Here is a 17,463-nt window from a genome sequence, read left to right on the forward strand (position 1 = left end):
GTTACTCTTTGTAAAAATCCCATCATGCCCGATGGCATATGTTGCCCCAACTGAAATATATCAAACAACAACAAGGGTCCCGCCGACAGTTTTCGTTTCCAGTACTGCCCCGATTCTGTTATTATTTGTATCCAGAATTTCTGGATATCTGGGCATTTCCAAAATAAATGGCCCAGGGTCGCTTCTGCCATTCTGCATTTAGGGCACGTCCCAGTGCCAAAACCTGCTTTTTGCGCCCTACTTGGTGCTATATAGGTGCGCAGGGCAAACTTGTACTGCTGTTCCCACTGTCGTATAAAAATGGATCTCTTTAAAATTGCCCTCAAGAAGACCTGAAGATCTTCTACCGTTAACTCGGTTCCCAGATCTCGGGACCAACTTGTCGCAAGTTTGCAGTAATCTATATCTGGTGTGGTGTCTTGAAGATTGCGATGATGAAAGCGCAGGGGCACTATATTTTGTGATCCCAGTGTTAATGCTGTTGAGAGCACATCTTGCACGTCCTCGCTTAAGTTGAATGCTCCCAGCGCCTGAGCATAATGTTGTACTTGTGCATACCCAAAAAAGTCTGTATCCACAATGCCGTACTCTCTCTTCAAATCCTCCATGGATTTAAGCTGCCCCTCTTCGTCTACCAGCTGATATAGATATAAAATTCCCAGCTGTCTCCAGCGCACAAATACTTTATCTGTTGTTCCCGCTGGAAAGTCCGGGTTCAACCTCAGGGAGACAAATGGTGTTGCTGCTGCCGAAAAATCATGTCTCTTACACAGCCATCTCCACATTGCTCTAGCTGAACGCACAAACCAGTTCATGGGGGTTTTGATTCCCACCCCGTTTTTGGTGGTGTGCAGCTGGCAGCTCAGGTGTACTCCAGGTGTCAAGGAAGCCTCCAACTGCGTGTTCGTGAAGTGTTGACTACCTACCAGCCAATCCCTTACATGTCGCATAGTGCAAGAAATAGTGAGGTATCTAATACTCAGTAGACCCATTCCCCCATGTGTTTTAGGCTTATGTAGTACTTCTAATGGCAACCTGGGTCTTTTGTTGTTCCACAAAAACTTCCTCAACATGACCTTCAACTCCCTCTCCTCCCTTCCCCTCAGATGCAGTGGCAATACCTGGAACTTATATAACCATTTCGGGGCTATGAACATGTTAAAGAGAGCTATGCGTCCCGACAGGGAAAGCGGACAAGCGCTCCACATTCCCAGTAGGCGTCCAGTCTCCGCTAACAGGGGTCTCACATTTATCTTATACAGTGTGGATAATTTAACCGGAATTTCTACCCCTAAATATTTCAATCTCCCCTCTGCCCACTGGAAAGGGAATGGCCCTACCCAACTTTGTTGTGCTTCCTCTGTCATCCCCATTGCCATTGATTTTGACAGGTTCAAGCGGAATCCTGACAGATCTCCATAACACTGTACCTCCTTCAACAAGTTCTGTATGGAGTCCCGTGGGTTGTCTACCATCAGCATTAGATCATCTGCATATGCTAAGAGCTTAAGTACTTCTTCTCCTACCTCCACACCTTTGATCCCAGGGTTTTGCCTTATATTACATAAAAGGGGTTCTAACACCAACAGAAAAAGCAATGGGGATAGTGGGCATCCCTGTCGTGTCCCTCTTCTTATCAGAAATTCATCCGTTCTTACCCCATTAACTATCAGTCGAGCTCTCGGATCTGTATAAAGCGCCCCCAATACTCCCGCAAACCAACCCTGCACTCCAATCCAACGCAGTGTTCCTTGTAGGAAAGGCCATGTTACCCTGTCAAAGGCACGCTCTGCATCCAAACTGATCGCTATACCTTTGGGTGCCCTTTCTGGAGCTTCCACTACTGCTGCTATAAGTTTCCTCACATTAATAACCGAATGACGGCCCCGGACAAAGCCAACCTGTTCCCCTTTAATCAAGGAGGGTATTACCTGGGCCAAGCGCTCAGCCATAACTCGGGTCAGAATTTTAATGTCGACGTTTATTAAAGATATGGGTCTGTACGCTGCTGGATCATCTAAGCTTCGTCCAGGCTTCGGTATTAAACTAATCAGCGCTTCATTAGCGTATCTAGGTAATTTCCCCTCTTTCATCACTGTTTCATAGAAACTCATAAGGGGGCCCACGATCTGCCGTTTCAGGGATTTATAAAATTCACCCGAGAAACCGTCGGGACCTGGAGCTGAATACAGTTTTAATGCCTGTATAGCCTTCAGTACCTCTTTGGCCCCCAAAGGAGACTCTAAAGTATTCAGTTGTTCTCCTGTCAGTTGGGGCATATTCAACCACTGTAGATACTTTCTTATTTTTCCCCCAATTTTATCCTGTGCCTCTGCTCCCATTTCTTCCGCCGCATACAGACGGGCAAAATGCTTATGAAAAGTGTCTGCTATCCCTTCCGGATTCAATATGAGTGTACCTGAGGGAGTCCGTATTTGTGTAATGGCCTGCGGACACCCTTTATCAGGCGCGCCAGCATACCACCCGGTCCGTCTCCATAGCGGCGGAGATTGTATCTGTGTGTGGTCATTGCCTTATGATATCTTTCCTGTAGTAAACTATTTAACTCCACCCTCGCTGCAATCAAGGAGTCTAAATTAGCCCTGGTGTGTGTCTCTGCATGTTTCTTCCTAGCTATTTTGACCTTTCCTTCCAGTTCTACTATCCTTTGTGCAATCATTCGATTTCTCCTGGAGACATATGCAATTATCTCTCCACGCATCACTGCCTTAGCAGTGGACCAAAACAGTGTTGGGGCACTAAGATGTTGTTCATTATTTTTTAAGAATTCTTCCCATCTTTTGGCCAAGAATTCTGTAAACTCTGTGGAGGAGTGTAAATACGATGGGAATCTCCAGCCTCCCAAACCACGATAATACGGCCGGGGTTCAATATCTACCCAAATTATAGCATGATCCGAGAGCTCCTCTGGGCCCACTTCCGCACCTACAATTCGATTAAACACTCCAGATGTCACTAATATGTAATCAATCCTAGACTGGGTTCCGTGGGCCCTCGAAGTGTGCGTGTAATCCCGCTCTTCTTCATGCAGCAATCTCCAAGGGTCCACCAAACCCAGTCCGTCACATAATGTATCAAGCACCCCAGACCCAGAAGTCCCCCCATCCCGTTGATTCCTCGATCTATCTAGTATGGGATCCAACACCTGATTCATGTCTCCAGCCATTATTATGGGATCTGCCCACTGTTTCTGGCACTGCGCAAAAAGCTCTGCAAAAAATTTTCTCCCGCCAGTTTGAGGGGCATATACTGCTACTAGTAAATATGATTGCCCTTGAAGATTAAGACGGACCCCTACGTATCTTCCCTCATTATCTGCAAATAGTAGCTTGGCCTGTACCATGGCATTTTTATGGATTAGTATTGCTACTCCGCCTCGTCTACCCACTGCTGGGGAGCCAAAAACCTCTCCTACCCACTGTCGTTTTAATTTCTGAAGCTCACCCATGGACAGTCGGGTCTCTTGAATACAAGCTATGTCCACCCGATGCCGTTTAAGTGCACTAAGAATTTTTGCTCGCTTTACTGGGGATGTTATCCCGCACACATTCCACGAGATCACCCGTGTAACGCCACTCAGTCGTTTACTCATTACCTACTTTCTCCTTATAAAAAGGTACCAGCCTGTTCGCTTTCCTTGTCCCTAGGGGACCCAGCCTCCCCCCAGGGATCCGTGTTATGTCTGCCATCTGCCAATTCCTCATCCCCTGCTGTTTCATCACCTGAACCCTTATCAAATGCCTCTGTATCCCAATTGCCAACCGCACTCTATATGTCTTATTTCCTCTATGTGTCCCTCTCTCCCCCTTCCCCCCTCCCCCCCTGCCGCCTAACCCTTTCCCCCCCCGTTTCTTTTAATTCCCCATGTCCCTTACCCATGATATCTTATGGGCTAGTGGGGTTCCCCGCCTCCTCCATCCCCATCTCCCTTGTGTGTTAATTACACTGCGTGTTGTTGGAATTCATTGTCTATATTCCTTATGTAGTCTTATCATACCCATAGCGTGTGTGTACCTCAGGAGACCTGATCTTCCTTGACATTTTTCAAACTTCCTCTTCTGGCGAGCCGGTCTTACCCATATGTATTAGTTCTTGAACATGTTTTTGTGCCTCTTTGAAATTATCATACGATTTCCATCTTCCTTCTGTCTTCACCTTTAAAATGGCTGGGTATATCAACATAAAAGGCACTTGTGCTTCGTGCAGCTGCTGGCAGAGTGGCGTATAACGTCGGCGCTTCTCCTGTAGGGCCATTAAATAGTCCTGATAAATACGTATCTGATGCCCATCATATCTCAGTTCATTCCTTTTGAGGCGCGCTCCTCTTAATATTTCGTCCTTATGTACATAGTTATGTATTTTTATTATCACTGTTCGCGGGGCCATTTTCCCGTCTTGCTTTCTGCCGATTCGATGGGCCCGCTCCAGACACAGTTTCCCTGCGTGATCCGACAAGGCAAATTCTTCTGCCAGCCACTTCTCTAAAACTATAGGCAATACCTTGTCGGTCACCGTCTCGGGAAGCCCTACGATCCGAAGGTTGCCACGTCGTGATCGATTTTCAAGATCGTCTACTTTCGCTTGTAAATGCTCAATCTCCGTCGCCATCTTTTGCAGCTTCTGTGTTACTGGGCCTGCCGTGTCTTCCACTTCCGACACCCGATGTTCAAGTTCTCCCAGCCTCTGCACCGTCTCCACTGCTTGCGCTTCCAGGTTTGATATTTTTGAGCAAAGTTTATCTAATTTTTGATCCAATGTTGTGCTCACCACTTCTGTCAATTGTCGTATTTGCTCCTCCGTGAAGGAGCCACCTCCATGCGCCGTCTGGCCATCTTCCGCGCTGCTTGACGCCTTTGGTTTTTCTTTTTCTTTTTTCCCGGTTCTACTCGCCATCGATGCTTTTGGTGTACTCAGAAATCTTTCCATAAGATTTCCCTCTTACTTGAAGATGCGTTTTAGGTATGTTTCCAACGTTTTAAAGCGGCATTAGGAGTCGGGGCCTAGGAGGACGCGGGACCACGTCTTCCTCTCTCTAGAGCATCACGTGACCCCCCCAAGTTAATTTTAATAATGTCACATCATCTGCAGTTGTCTTCTCTCCCTCCCTGGTATGAGCACAACTTGCGTTTCCTGCACTGCAGACTGCTGCTGTCTGAGTCTTACAAATTTAGTCCACATGAGACCTTGATTAAAACCAACTAGCCATGTGGCTTGCCTTTTGATTGATGCTTTCTTATGAAGGTGATATGCCAAGGTCCCAGGAGAGGAGATACTTGAAAAAACTGCGTGGTGATGTGGATATGATTCAGTGAGGGGTTTTTATCTCTAAGGAATATGCAAACAGTATTTTAGGCCAGCGTGAAGACTTGGTTTAGTTAATAAAGCCAAAGACTTGGTTTAGTTAATAAAGCCAAAAAAGGGAGTTTAGAATGAGAAAAAAATTTACATTACTCAGTTGTCACTTGCACTAAAAGTTTGATATCTTTATGATAAACTTGAAAAGTCCTTGGCTTTGGATTTAAAGCAGCTAAACACACACTTTTCTTCAGGTTTGATTATTTCATATTAATACTGAGAAATATAGGCTTTTCCTAAACAGTGCTATGTGCAGGCACCTTTCATGGAGCTCCTGCTTGGTTAGCCCTGTCACAGTCTTTAAAGAAAGAAATGGGAAGTAGCTGATTCTCTTATTTTAACCCCATGTTTTACACAACATCCTGTGGAAAAAGGAAGTAAATGACTAGGAATATCCAAGCTTGTAAAATAATGTTCCAGCCTTTGAGAATTTCTTATGTGAGCAGCATAGGGGACTGCATAAGTCTACCTCTTTGGACTTGCTTTTTGCAATGTTGTGGATATTATACTAATACTGGATACCTCGCATGATTGCACTAGATCCCAATAGAACAGGGCCTTTTTCCTTTCGGAGAATGTGGCCACTAGCCCTTCTCACTTTTATCACCATGAGCACTGCGTTTAAGGTAAGCCAGGATTTCCTTATTTCTCCAGACTATTCTTGACAAATAGACATTTTCAGGGTGAGTATATTTTTGGCTGCAAAGAGGTGGGAAGCAAGTTTGCTGAGCATGATGAATGATGATGGTGGCTTACTCTCAAGGCACACTGTTGTGCTGCTTGTGCAGTGTGCCATTGTCATTTTCCCAGTTAAGCAGCCTTTGCCGTGTTTGTGCAGAGTTGGCCACCGGTAATCCAGGGGACCTTGTCTCAGGAGCCTCCGGCAGCTCCGGAAAGTCGATTTGGGTGGTTATGGACATTTAATCGGGCAGGATGAATGCTGACTGAGAGTCTCTGAAGAGTCTGTCCCACCATCTTGGAGGCTCTTGCAGTGGTGCATACTTCTGAATTTGCTCCCGGTGCTGACCAGATAGAATTAAACCACAGTTGTGGCTCCAGAGTTTATTCTTTTGCTGCACCAGGCCTTCTGTCTCAAGAAGGGGTTTCTGGTTGTCCCCCTCCATGGTGTCCTTGGGTTCCTGGGTAGCAGAGGGGCCCTCAGTGGCCAACTTGCTTCCCACCGTTTGCAGTCAAAAGGATACTTGCCCTGAAATGTCCACTCATCAAGAATGGGCTGGAGAGACTAATGGAAAGAAAATTAACAGGTAAGCTCTAATTTCTACATGTGGAAGACTAGGAGGATAATGTGTTTCTCTACTCCATTGCACCACTCTTCTGAAAGCATGACGTGGCTTAAAGCTCATATGTAGAAGTTGCAGTTGAGATTCTAAACTGTAAGAAACCATTACTGTCATCTTCAGAGATGCTTTTTATCCATCACCAACTGAAAATATGTTTGAGAGAACCTAAGTTGATAGATCTTATCTTTGGAACTACTCTTATTTTTATGCTAATCGCATCTACATGTTTATTTTGTAGGATTTGTTGAATGAAGCCAAACTGAGGCTTGCTAAAGTGACAAAGGATGCTGCCAGGTACCAGGCCCTGCTGGATGGGCTTGTTCTTCAGGTGACCACACTTATTCTTGGGACTGTTTCATTAGGTTTAGTGTCCTGACACTGTGCACCTTAATTTATAACCACAAAGAGTTTTGCCCACCCCCGCCATCATCTCCCTAGCTTTTCTAGCTTGTCATTGCAGCTTCAGAGCTGAGGCCAAGAGCCTTTTACCATGGCTCCTTCCAGGCCTCTCTGTTTGGCCACCAGGTTCTCTCCCCAACCCCAGCTGCCCTGAGGTCCAGAAGATCTTATCCGGGAGTTGAAATAGGGGCTCTCTGTATGGCAGTCTGTGGCTAACTAATTTAATTCCCAACATCTTCAGCTCCATTTTCAAGCTTGCGGTTTAGAATGAAAAAAAAAATGAAATTGCTTATTTTTTTCCTTATAGTTTGTACTTGATTTCTTGCTTTATCCTTCTGTTTCATTAAGCATTGCATGTGCTTATTCCCCTTGCTTGAATTTGTTATGTCATTTGTCCCTTCACCCCCTCTTTTGGGAGGCTGTATCTGATTTTCTCAGGAGGGGTGGGTTGGAGGGTTCCATGCACCACATCATTAAACCTCTAACTAGGAATAAGCAGGTAGCAGTTAGTTCAACTGCAAATAATGTTATGTAGTTGTCTGAGGTGTTGTCAGAAGCATTATGTTACTTGTGTTCTGTCTGCTTCTGGGGACTCATCATGGCATGTGGAATGTTGACTTCTTGTAGGAAGTGCACAAAACCATATGCAATATGTGTAGAAGTATTTGAAACCTGACTGCCAGTGGCTATGCCTGTAGCTGCTGGTCAGTCTTGTATCATTACATTTAGGCTGATGTATTGCTTCTGTAAATCCTAATCCTGTGTGTTCTTCTGCAGGGTTTTTTCCAGCTGCTGGAAAGCAAAGTGGTGATTCGTTGCCGTAAGCAAGACCTCCCCATGGTTCAGGTAAAATTCCACGTGACTCCTGATAGTAAACCATTTCTGAGGGGTTTCTGACCAGTACATGCTGATACCCAAGAACTTCATCCATCACAAAAGTGGAGGGAATGAAAAGGGGGTGTGGGGTTTGATTTAAACTTCTAACAAGCAGAAGGTATGCAGAATGTAAGATTGTGGGTCACAGAACTGTCCTCACTGGCAAATGGTGGTCGGTAAACAGCATTGAAATTCTTAATCCCCAGAAATAGTGTTCTGACTTGCGGTGGGAGTGGTGACTGCTTGGAGATTTTTGACGTTGCTTTTGCAGACAGCTAGTGCTGCTGGTTTAACGCTCGGTGTGTAATTAATTATTAGACGGGAATTTAATCGTGGATGTTGCAGATTTCCTCCGCTGGCACTGACCTAAAGCATCTGTGGCCTGTGAAAGAGCAGAGAATAGCTGTTTTGAATCCATCTGTAGAAAAAGTATCAAAACCAGACTCACAAAATGTGATAAAGGAGTAAAGTTGAGCACTCAACTCCACTTGCTGTTATCCAGAGTCCAGTCTATACTCATCAGGCTAGTCCTTTCTTATAAGATCATTTTATCTTTTTCTTTCTTTTTTTTTTTTCTTGTGAATTGTATATAAAAAGCTTCTCCTTGAGTTCAAGTGTTGATATTGTGCTGAGATCTTTTCTGGAGCTGCAGGAGCAGGTATCCAAAGTGGAGCAGCTTAGTGGAGAATGTGAAACCAGGTTAGGATATTTGGAGCTACAGCATTCTGGCCCTGATGATCAAAAGTAAACGCTTGCGCTAGAGGCCATTAGCGCCGTACCAGCGCAGAATGATCATAGGGGTCTAGCGTAGCAAACAACGAATGGTGTTGGAAGAGAGGATTTCAAATGCTTCTTTCTGCAAAATGTACCAGTTTTGATTGCTTTTGGAAGCCGAAGGAAGCCCGTCAAAGCCCTTGAGCGCTGGTTGTGAGAAACAGCAGACCTGAACATGAAGCAGACATTGGTGTTCTTATCCTGCATCTAAATTTATAGTAGCCTGCTTAAAAAAAAAAACAACCCACAAAGCACACATTGGCGTCTGTTACTTGCATCTAAATATAATCATCCAGAAAAAAAAATTAAAAACGCTTATATTTAGGCTAAAGAAAACACGCCAATGTGTGCTTCGTGTTCAGGATTTACCAGGTGCACATGCACAGAAGCTGAGCTTACTATTGAACTCTTCTGTGCATGTGCCAAGCACAATCCTCCTGTCGAACTTCCTAATTATTAAAGCTATGAGCGCACCTATATTTGCATCTCATTTGCTTTGAGCATTAGGGTGGTGGTCTGTGCTGTTCTGGCAGTATTTTTATGGTTCTATTCAGAATAGCGCTGAAGTTTTGATCATTGGCCCCCCCTGAGACTAAGAAGTGCGAAGCAGCAGTGGTTAAAAGAACTGATGAAGATTAAGCATAAATTGGAGGTTTTGAAGAGTTTTTTTTTAAAGATACTTGGACGCTTATTTTAGAAGCCCTATTCGTATTTTGGATGTCTGAAAACTGGCATTTAGCTGTCCATATTGCATGGACATCCAAATCCCAATTTTATAAAGCTGAGATATAGACCTCATAATGACAAGGGGTCATGCTGTGATCTTGTTTTGGGCAGGACTAGGAATGGGCCAATATGTACTTCCATACATATTGGAGGAGTGGCCTAGTGGTTAGGGTGGTGGACTTTGGTCCTGAGGAACTGAGTTCGATTCCCACTTCAGGCACAGGCAGCTCCTTGTGACTCTGGGCAAGTCACTTAACCCTCCATTGCCCTATGTAAGCCGCATTGAGCCTGCCATGAGTGGGAAAGCGCGGGGTACAAATGTAATAAATAAAATAGATACTATTGGAGATTCTACATGGAATGTTGCTACTATTGGACATTCTGTTGCTACTATTGGAGATTCTACATGGAATGTTGCTACTATTGGAGATTCTACATGGAATGTTGCTATTCCACTAGCAACATTCCATGGAGAAGGCTGCGCAGGCTTCTGTTTCTGTGAGTCTGACGTCCTGCACGTACGTGCAGGACGTCGGACTCACAGAAGCAGAAGCCTGCGCGGCCACATTGGTGATCTGCATGTAGAATCTCAAATAGTAGCAACAGTGGAGGAGTGGCCTAGTGGTTAGGGTGGTGGACTTTGGTCCTGAGGAACTGAGTTCGATTCCCACTTCAGGCACAGGCAGCTCCTTGTGACTCTGGGCAAGTCACTTAACCCTCCATTGCCCTATGTAAGCCGCATTGAGCCTGCCATGAGTGGGAAAGCGTGGGGTACAAATGTAACAAAAATAAAATAGATACTATTGGAGATTCTACATGGAATGTTGCTACTATTGGAGATTCTACATGGAATGTTGCTATTCCACTAGCAACATTCCATGGAGAAGGCTGCGCAGGCTTCTGTTTCTGTGAGTCTGACGTCCTGCACGTACGTGCAGGACGTCAGACTCACAGAAGCAGAAGCCTGCGCGGCCACATTGGTGATCTGCATGTAGAATCTCAAATAGTAGCAACAGTGGAGGAGTGGCCTAGTGGTTAGGGTGGTGGACTTTGGTCCTGAGGAACTGAGTTCAATTCCCACTTCAGGCACAGGCAGCTCCTTGTGACTCTGGGCAAATCACTTAACCCCCCATTGCCCCATGTAAGCCGCCTTGAGCCTGCCATGAGTGGGAAAGCGTGGGGTACAAATGTAACAAAAATAAAATAGATACTATTGGAGATTCTACATGGAATGTTGCTACTATTGGACATTCTGTTGCTACTATTGGAGATTCTACATGGAATGTTGCTATTCCACTAGCAACATTCCATGGAGAAGGCTGCGCAGGCTTCTGTTTCTGTGAGTCTGACGTCCTGCACGTACGTGCAGGACGTCAGACTCACAGAAGCAGAAGCCTGCGTGGCCACATTGGTGATCTGCATGTAGAATCTCAAATAGTAGCAACAGTGGAGGAGTGGCCTAGTGGTTAGGGTGGTGGACTTTGGTCCTGAGGAACTGAGTTCGATTCCCACTTCAGGCACAGGCAGCTCCTTGTGACTCTGGGCAAGTCACTTAACCCCCCATTGCCCCATGTAAGGCGCCTTGAGCCTGCCATGAGTGGGAAAACGCGGGGTACAAATGTAAAAAAAAAAAAATTAGAAAGGGAAGAGATGTCTATGTCCAAAAGGATGGACATTGGGTATTTAGATCTGGTGCCTAGCACATCAGTATTACAGAAAGGTGCTCTGATTGAGCAGCTGTCCTCTAGAAGGATTAAGAGGAGTCACCTCTTTAATCCTCCAGTTTTTGCTGTCCCTCCACCTCCTTCCCCAGATGTGAAACTGGTGAGGGATACTGGGCTCTGTGGCAGCTTCAAGAACTAGAGTTGTTCATGTTACTGAAATATTTGTTTAAGTTAACTTCTTAATAGATTCCCATGGGGATTGGAGGAGTAGCCTAAAGGTTAGAGCAGTGTCCTGACAAACCAGGGGGCCCAGGTTGAAATCCCACTACAGTTCTTTGACTTTTTTTTTTTTTTTAATTACGAGCCCTCCAGGGACAGAAAAATACCTGCTGTATCTGAAGGTACTGCACACCACTAACAATAGCCTTCAGACTTGCAGGTGGTATATAAGAAACCTGCAAGCCTGAAGGCTGCTGTTAGTGGTGTACATACAGTAGGTATTATGTCCCTGTGGGGCTCCCAATTTAAAACAAAAATCACAAATAGCTGCAGTGGGATTTGAACCTGGGTCCTCTAGTTCTAAGCCCCACTGTTCTAGCCACTTTGCTATGCCTTTACTCCACTCCACACAGATGTCTGTATAGCCATTAATGGACATTCCTATCCTGCCACAATGATGTCCATATCTCTTGTTTACCCTGTTCATAATTTGGATATTTCAGTCTGTAAAATGGATGTTCATGTTGGACATCGCCAGCACATGGATGATCATTTCTCATGTATTTTAGATCAAGCAGTATGTTGGCAGATCCTGTTCTAATAGACTAGCACCACCAGCGATGTACCGCCCTGGATGTCCATATTCTGAGTTGGACGCCCTTTCCAAAATGCCATTTCACCTCTGTTTTTTTGAACATTCCCGTCTTAATGCCATTCTTTCCTTCAGACATGCTGTGAAGATATTATAAGGAATACAATTACGAATAACAGCTCAAACAGCAGGCAGAAAACAGAATACAAAGCATAGAACTTTGTATATAACAGTGACCCTCTACAATCTTATCATTGCATTAAAAATAACTTTAGAATACTCGATGCTTGCTTCTCAAAGTTGCTTATTCTGCCGTACTCTGGGCTACTTGCATTTTACAAGTTAGATTACTCGGGAGGCTCCATATTATTTTGAGACTTGGTGTAAGATTATTGGGTTACAATCTTGTGTTTCAGAAACATATAAAAAGCATGCTTTGCCTAATTTTTGTGATGGAATTAAGGAGAATACTGCAGTGGATGGGAGATTTGAAGGAATATCATCTTTTGTATTATGGGGGAGTTATCAACGTGAGCTACTGTTAAGACAGGATATTTAACCACTAACTTGTGGGATTAACAGTAAAATAACATTGACAACTTTTCCCCTTACTGACTTATTTGTTGCTTTGTGTTTTTTTTTTTTTTTTTTTAAATAGTATTCTCTGCTAAATTGAATTGGTTAGAGCCTGAGTAAGCAATAAGTTGCAAAACCAGCTCGGGCATTGAGATCCTTCCAAGAATATAATCTGCTTATTTAGGGATCGAAAACGTGATCAAAGAGATCACAAGAGTCTTTATTTGCAGGTGCTACGCCAAGTTATTGGAATGCTCTGCCACAAGAGGTGGAGATGTCCGATCGTACCCAATTTCAAAAAACTTCAAAGATCCAGTTTCTCAGAGAAGTAGAGAGAAAGTAGTGGGGAGCTTGGGGGGGGGGGGGGGGGGGGGGAGGGGGGGGGGGGGGGGGGGGGGGGGGGATGCAGAGCAGATTCCATTTGCTTATGTATTGTACAAGGTATGTTGACGTATTTATATTTTTTTTATTGTATCAGTCTATTGTGGCTGAAACCCCATGATTGTGGCCAGATAAAATTGTGTGACTGCCCACCCCCAGGTGCAGAATAATGATACACCTATGGAGAGCCCACCCAGGTTGTAACCCCATATGTGGGTTTTGTGCCCCATTTGCGGTCCCAGTTCACAGTTTGGGAAGCTCTGCATAGCCACTTCGTACACTCATGGAGCACAAAGGCAGATGCTTAAATTATAAAGAGATCCTTTTACTAAGGCGTGCTAACGAATTAGTGTGGGTTTAGTGTCATGCAGCTGATAGATATAGAATGGGCTGTGCAGCATTTAGCACGCTAATCGTTAGCGGGTGCCAAATCAGCACACTTTAGTAAAAGGTCCCCAAAGTTTAATTTAAAGGCATTACTGTAATCCAGCTGGGAAGTTACTAGAGCAGGGGTAGGCAACTCCGGTCCTCGAGAGCCGCAGGCAGGTCAGGTTTTCAGGATATCCACAATGAATATGCAGGAGATAGATTTGCATACCATGGAGGCAGTACTTGCAAATTTGTCTCCTGCATATTCATTGTGGATATCCTGAAAACCTGACCTGCCTGCGGCTCTCGAGGACCGGAGTTGCCTACCCCTGTACTAGAGCATGCACAACTGATGAAAGTGGGAGGGCTGTAAGCAGGAATGCATCTTATTCATAGGGTCATAAATATATTCTGTAACTGCTCTGCTCTGTGTTCCAGATGGCAGTTCAGAAGAGCATCCCCAGCTACAAGTCTGCTACCAGGAAAGACATTGATGTTGTCGTTGACCAGGACAGCTGCCTGTCTCCCGAAATGTAAGGCTATAGAAAAAGATCTGGCATGGTAAAGCTGCGGCATAAGAAACAAAACTCCATTCAAGAAGTGCAGTATAAAAATAGAGTGACGTCTAGACTACACACGGGTGTCTTTAAATTATAGACGCCATAAGGATATGACAACTGCCATTAACTGGTTTCAAACCATAACTTCCTCAAGAGTTTAAAAAAAGACAATGTTATAAGGTTATGAGAGTAACTTCTATAAAGCATTTTCCACCTATACAATGTGGGGAAAATGGCTATTAGAAAATGTTGTCTGGGGGTATCCCCACGTAAAATGTGGTGCACAGCAATATGCCTCATACTGTTTCACAATATCCCCCGGGTTCTATATAGCGATTCAGTCATATTCTGGATTTGCACGTGCAACTTAATTACTTAGTCCAAAACAGCGCCGATAATTGCCATTTAAGCACTTATTGACACTAATTGACATTAATTAGAATTTACGCTCAGAACTGTCTAAGCGTATTCCATAACATGATGCGTGTAAATTTTAAGTCGTATAGTTGAAAAGGGGGTGTGGTCACGGGTGTTTCTAAAATCTGTGCGCGATCCCTGCGTAACTTAGACGTCTGCATTTACACCAAGTTTTAGTCACATGGATGGGCGCTCGGCATATTTGATAAACTGCATGGAAATTTTAGGCTTATAAAGTACACCTAAATTACTTAGACGTTCCCAGGGACAGAGTTGCAATATGCATGAACTTCATAAAATATGAATGTGTGTGCACATATTTGTACCTGATTCAGAGCAGGTGAAAATTTGCAAAAACGTTTGTGTTCTAATGGGGATCATTATGGGGGCCTATTTTATATTGTGTTTTATTTTATATTGCCTTTATAAGATAGATGTCCTGTTATAAAATTATGCCCTTCGTGTGTAGAGGAGCAGGGCAGAATGCAGGCTGTTCATCTGTAGTGCCATGAAGCGTTCCCCAGTGTGTCTCACCCTGACTTCCTCATGGCCTTCATAGATACATTATCTACTCCAAAAATGGCAATTTAGTTATCAAAACTAGTGTATATCTGGAGAAGTGCAAACTGCCAGATACCCGGACTGGTGCTCTGTCATGCTTTCACTTACCTTGTGCTCTCTTCTTTTCATGGATGTTTACTATACAGTTGATATCTTATGAAATCACGATTTAAGAAGTTTGGTGTTTGGGATTTTATGTTAGTGGTTACAAATGCCATTTCATTTTTGTGTTACGTGAAATTTTGAGTTCTAGGAGGCAGATTTGAGACGCTTTATTTCCAATCATGCCTTTTTTTTAATTGTATTTGAGGCATATATGTACCTGGAGTGTCTTTCTTTTTTTTTTTTAAACATTTTATTTATTAATTTTATAAAACATACACCAAACCAAAGCAAAATCATTCGCAAGGTATGCTGTGACTCTTCAATGTAGAGCTACAAGGGTAAAATCAACACTGCTTACAAATCAAATTCCCTTCCCCATTTCCTCCCTACCCTCCCTCATCCCCCCCCCCCCCCCCCCCCCCCCCCCGTCCTAACAAGCAGGTAGTATGGAGCTAACAGGGCGTCATAAGAAGTTGCTTTCAGCTTGTAGACAATATAATTTTGGAGGCCCAAGGACCAAGAAAAACTTAGTTCTTTGCCCACTGCTTCCATTTGTTATATAAATCCAGGGCTTTTTTTGAGGGGGTACTGAGTACCGGCACCTTTTTCATTGTCTGCTAAAATTGACCCATGGTCCCCAAGTTTTAATGAAAGAGCTCAGGCTCTACACACCAATTCTGCATTGTCATAGATTCTATGACTGGTTGCAGGGGGCCTGACTATTGTGGGGTGGGTCCCTCAGTGATCACCCCACCCCTGAAGGGCGGTCTAGCATTTGAGTACCAGCACCTTTTTTGCTAAAAAAAACCCACACACACTATAAATCCCATGTTTTCTTGAAGTTCAGGAGTCTATTGCATTGTAATGCCATTAGCTGAGACATGAAGTAAATAAAGTCAATTTTTATAAGTAGTTAAGAAATAGCTGGCACCTCCAGTTTCTTCCAGACAGAATCAAGGACTATATTAATCACCATTCTTTGCAATTGAACCGGCAAGCCCTGCAGTCCAGTATTAAGCAGACAACATCCTATCGTCTTTGCCACAGGACAGCCAACAATGTCTGTAATGAGTTCAAATATCCCGACTCCCAAAACTGTTGTACCTTGAGGCAGGTTCACCACCAAAAAGATATCTTTTTTGCCAAATGATTTCCAGCAGAAGTCACTGCCAGTACCATATATGATTTCCAAAATGTTCCAGCGTGTAGTTATATTACTTGCTGTGGACACTTTGAGCAATTTTTGAATTATTTTATCCCACTGTTTAACTTCTTAAGTACATCCCAAAATGTCTTCCCATAGTGGTTAGTTAGCCTAGTGGTTAGTGCAGTGGACTTTGATCCTGGGGAACTGAGTTTGATTCCCACTGCAGCTCCTTGTGACTCTGGGCAAGTCACTTAACCCTCCATTGCCCCTGGCACAAAATAAGTACCTGAATATATGTAAACCGCTTTGAATGTAGTTGCAAAAACCTCAGAAAGGTGGAATATCAAGTCCCATTTCCCTTCCCTTTATAAGCCCAGCGTCCTGTTTGAACAAGGCTTTGTACAATCTAGTTATATCTCCCCTGAACAGACAACGAATGGCTTTAGTGGCATTCAGTGTCTTTTCAAGTTGTAGTTCTCTCAAAGTTTTCTTTTGTATGAAATTAATCTCACTGTGGAATGCCATATTCCTCCCTGAGCTTATTAAAGTCCACTACAGTGTCTTGTTCTTTCAAAATGTAGGAGGCAGAAGAGAAAAACCAATTGATGTATTTTAAAGATAAGTAGTTGTCATTTTCATTGTCTCTGCAGAAGTAAAAGACCAGTCCTGAGGCTCTAAATATCTTTCCTCATAGACATGTGAGGGATAATTTTATAAAGCATTGTTCACATGGGAAATAGCTTTTATAAAAATGTGCAGCCAAATTTACATCCTGACAAGATTCTGTATAGGCATTTCTGAGGAGAGCAATTTGGGTGTACATGCATGTTTTATCAAATATGTGTATCCACACACATATAATCCCAACTTTGGAGCAAGTGTAAATTTGGGATGTGAGGATTTGTACACTACTGGGGCTGGTTCTAGGAGCCTTTTTTATAAAGGCACATAGGTTCCTATTGTTGTCTTTAGGGATAAACATTGAATCCTTTTTTGATCATTGACATAGGTGCCTTTTTATATAAAGTTACCTCAAAATTAAATTGATGTAATCCGTGGGAAGGTGTGTGTGTTCTCCCTGTCTTCTGTCTGACTGACTTCTGGCTCCTGTTGAGGTGAGGGAGGGGGATTAATTTCCAGTTGCCGAATTCTTACATGCTTTTTATTTTCCCACTTTTAGTTCAGGTGGTGTTGAAATGTTCAATGCAGATGGGAGAATCAAAGTATCCAATACTCTGGAGAGTAGACTGGATCTTATAGCCCAACAGGTGAGTGGATTTAAAATGAAAATTGGACCTGGGTTCCAATTCTAAGGCTTTGCTGGTCCTTGTTCACTATTTTTGTTGGTTGGATGAGGGTTGAAGTTATTGAAGGATGCTATGTGTTAGCGAGGGGAGGGGGGAAGGCTTACCTTCTCATA

The 17,463-nt window shown here is 43.7% G+C and overlaps 1 protein-coding gene across 1 annotated transcript in view; it reads left to right on the plus strand.

The window, feature by feature from the left end:
- The window catches only part of ATP6V1E1 (ATPase H+ transporting V1 subunit E1), a 33,989-nt gene that overhangs the window by 12,193 nt on the left and 4,333 nt on the right, over positions 1-17,463 (plus strand). The window contains exons 5-8 of the mRNA XM_030214694.1: positions 6,916-7,005; positions 7,854-7,922; positions 13,692-13,786; positions 17,224-17,311. Of these exons, the coding sequence (XP_030070554.1) occupies positions 6,916-7,005; positions 7,854-7,922; positions 13,692-13,786; positions 17,224-17,311 (342 nt within the window). The remainder of the gene's footprint in view (positions 1-6,915; positions 7,006-7,853; positions 7,923-13,691; positions 13,787-17,223; positions 17,312-17,463) is intronic.

Source organism: Microcaecilia unicolor, chromosome 9, assembly GCF_901765095.1.
Source record: "Microcaecilia unicolor chromosome 9, aMicUni1.1, whole genome shotgun sequence".
In the NCBI taxonomy this organism is placed as follows: domain Eukaryota; kingdom Metazoa; phylum Chordata; class Amphibia; order Gymnophiona; family Siphonopidae; genus Microcaecilia; species Microcaecilia unicolor.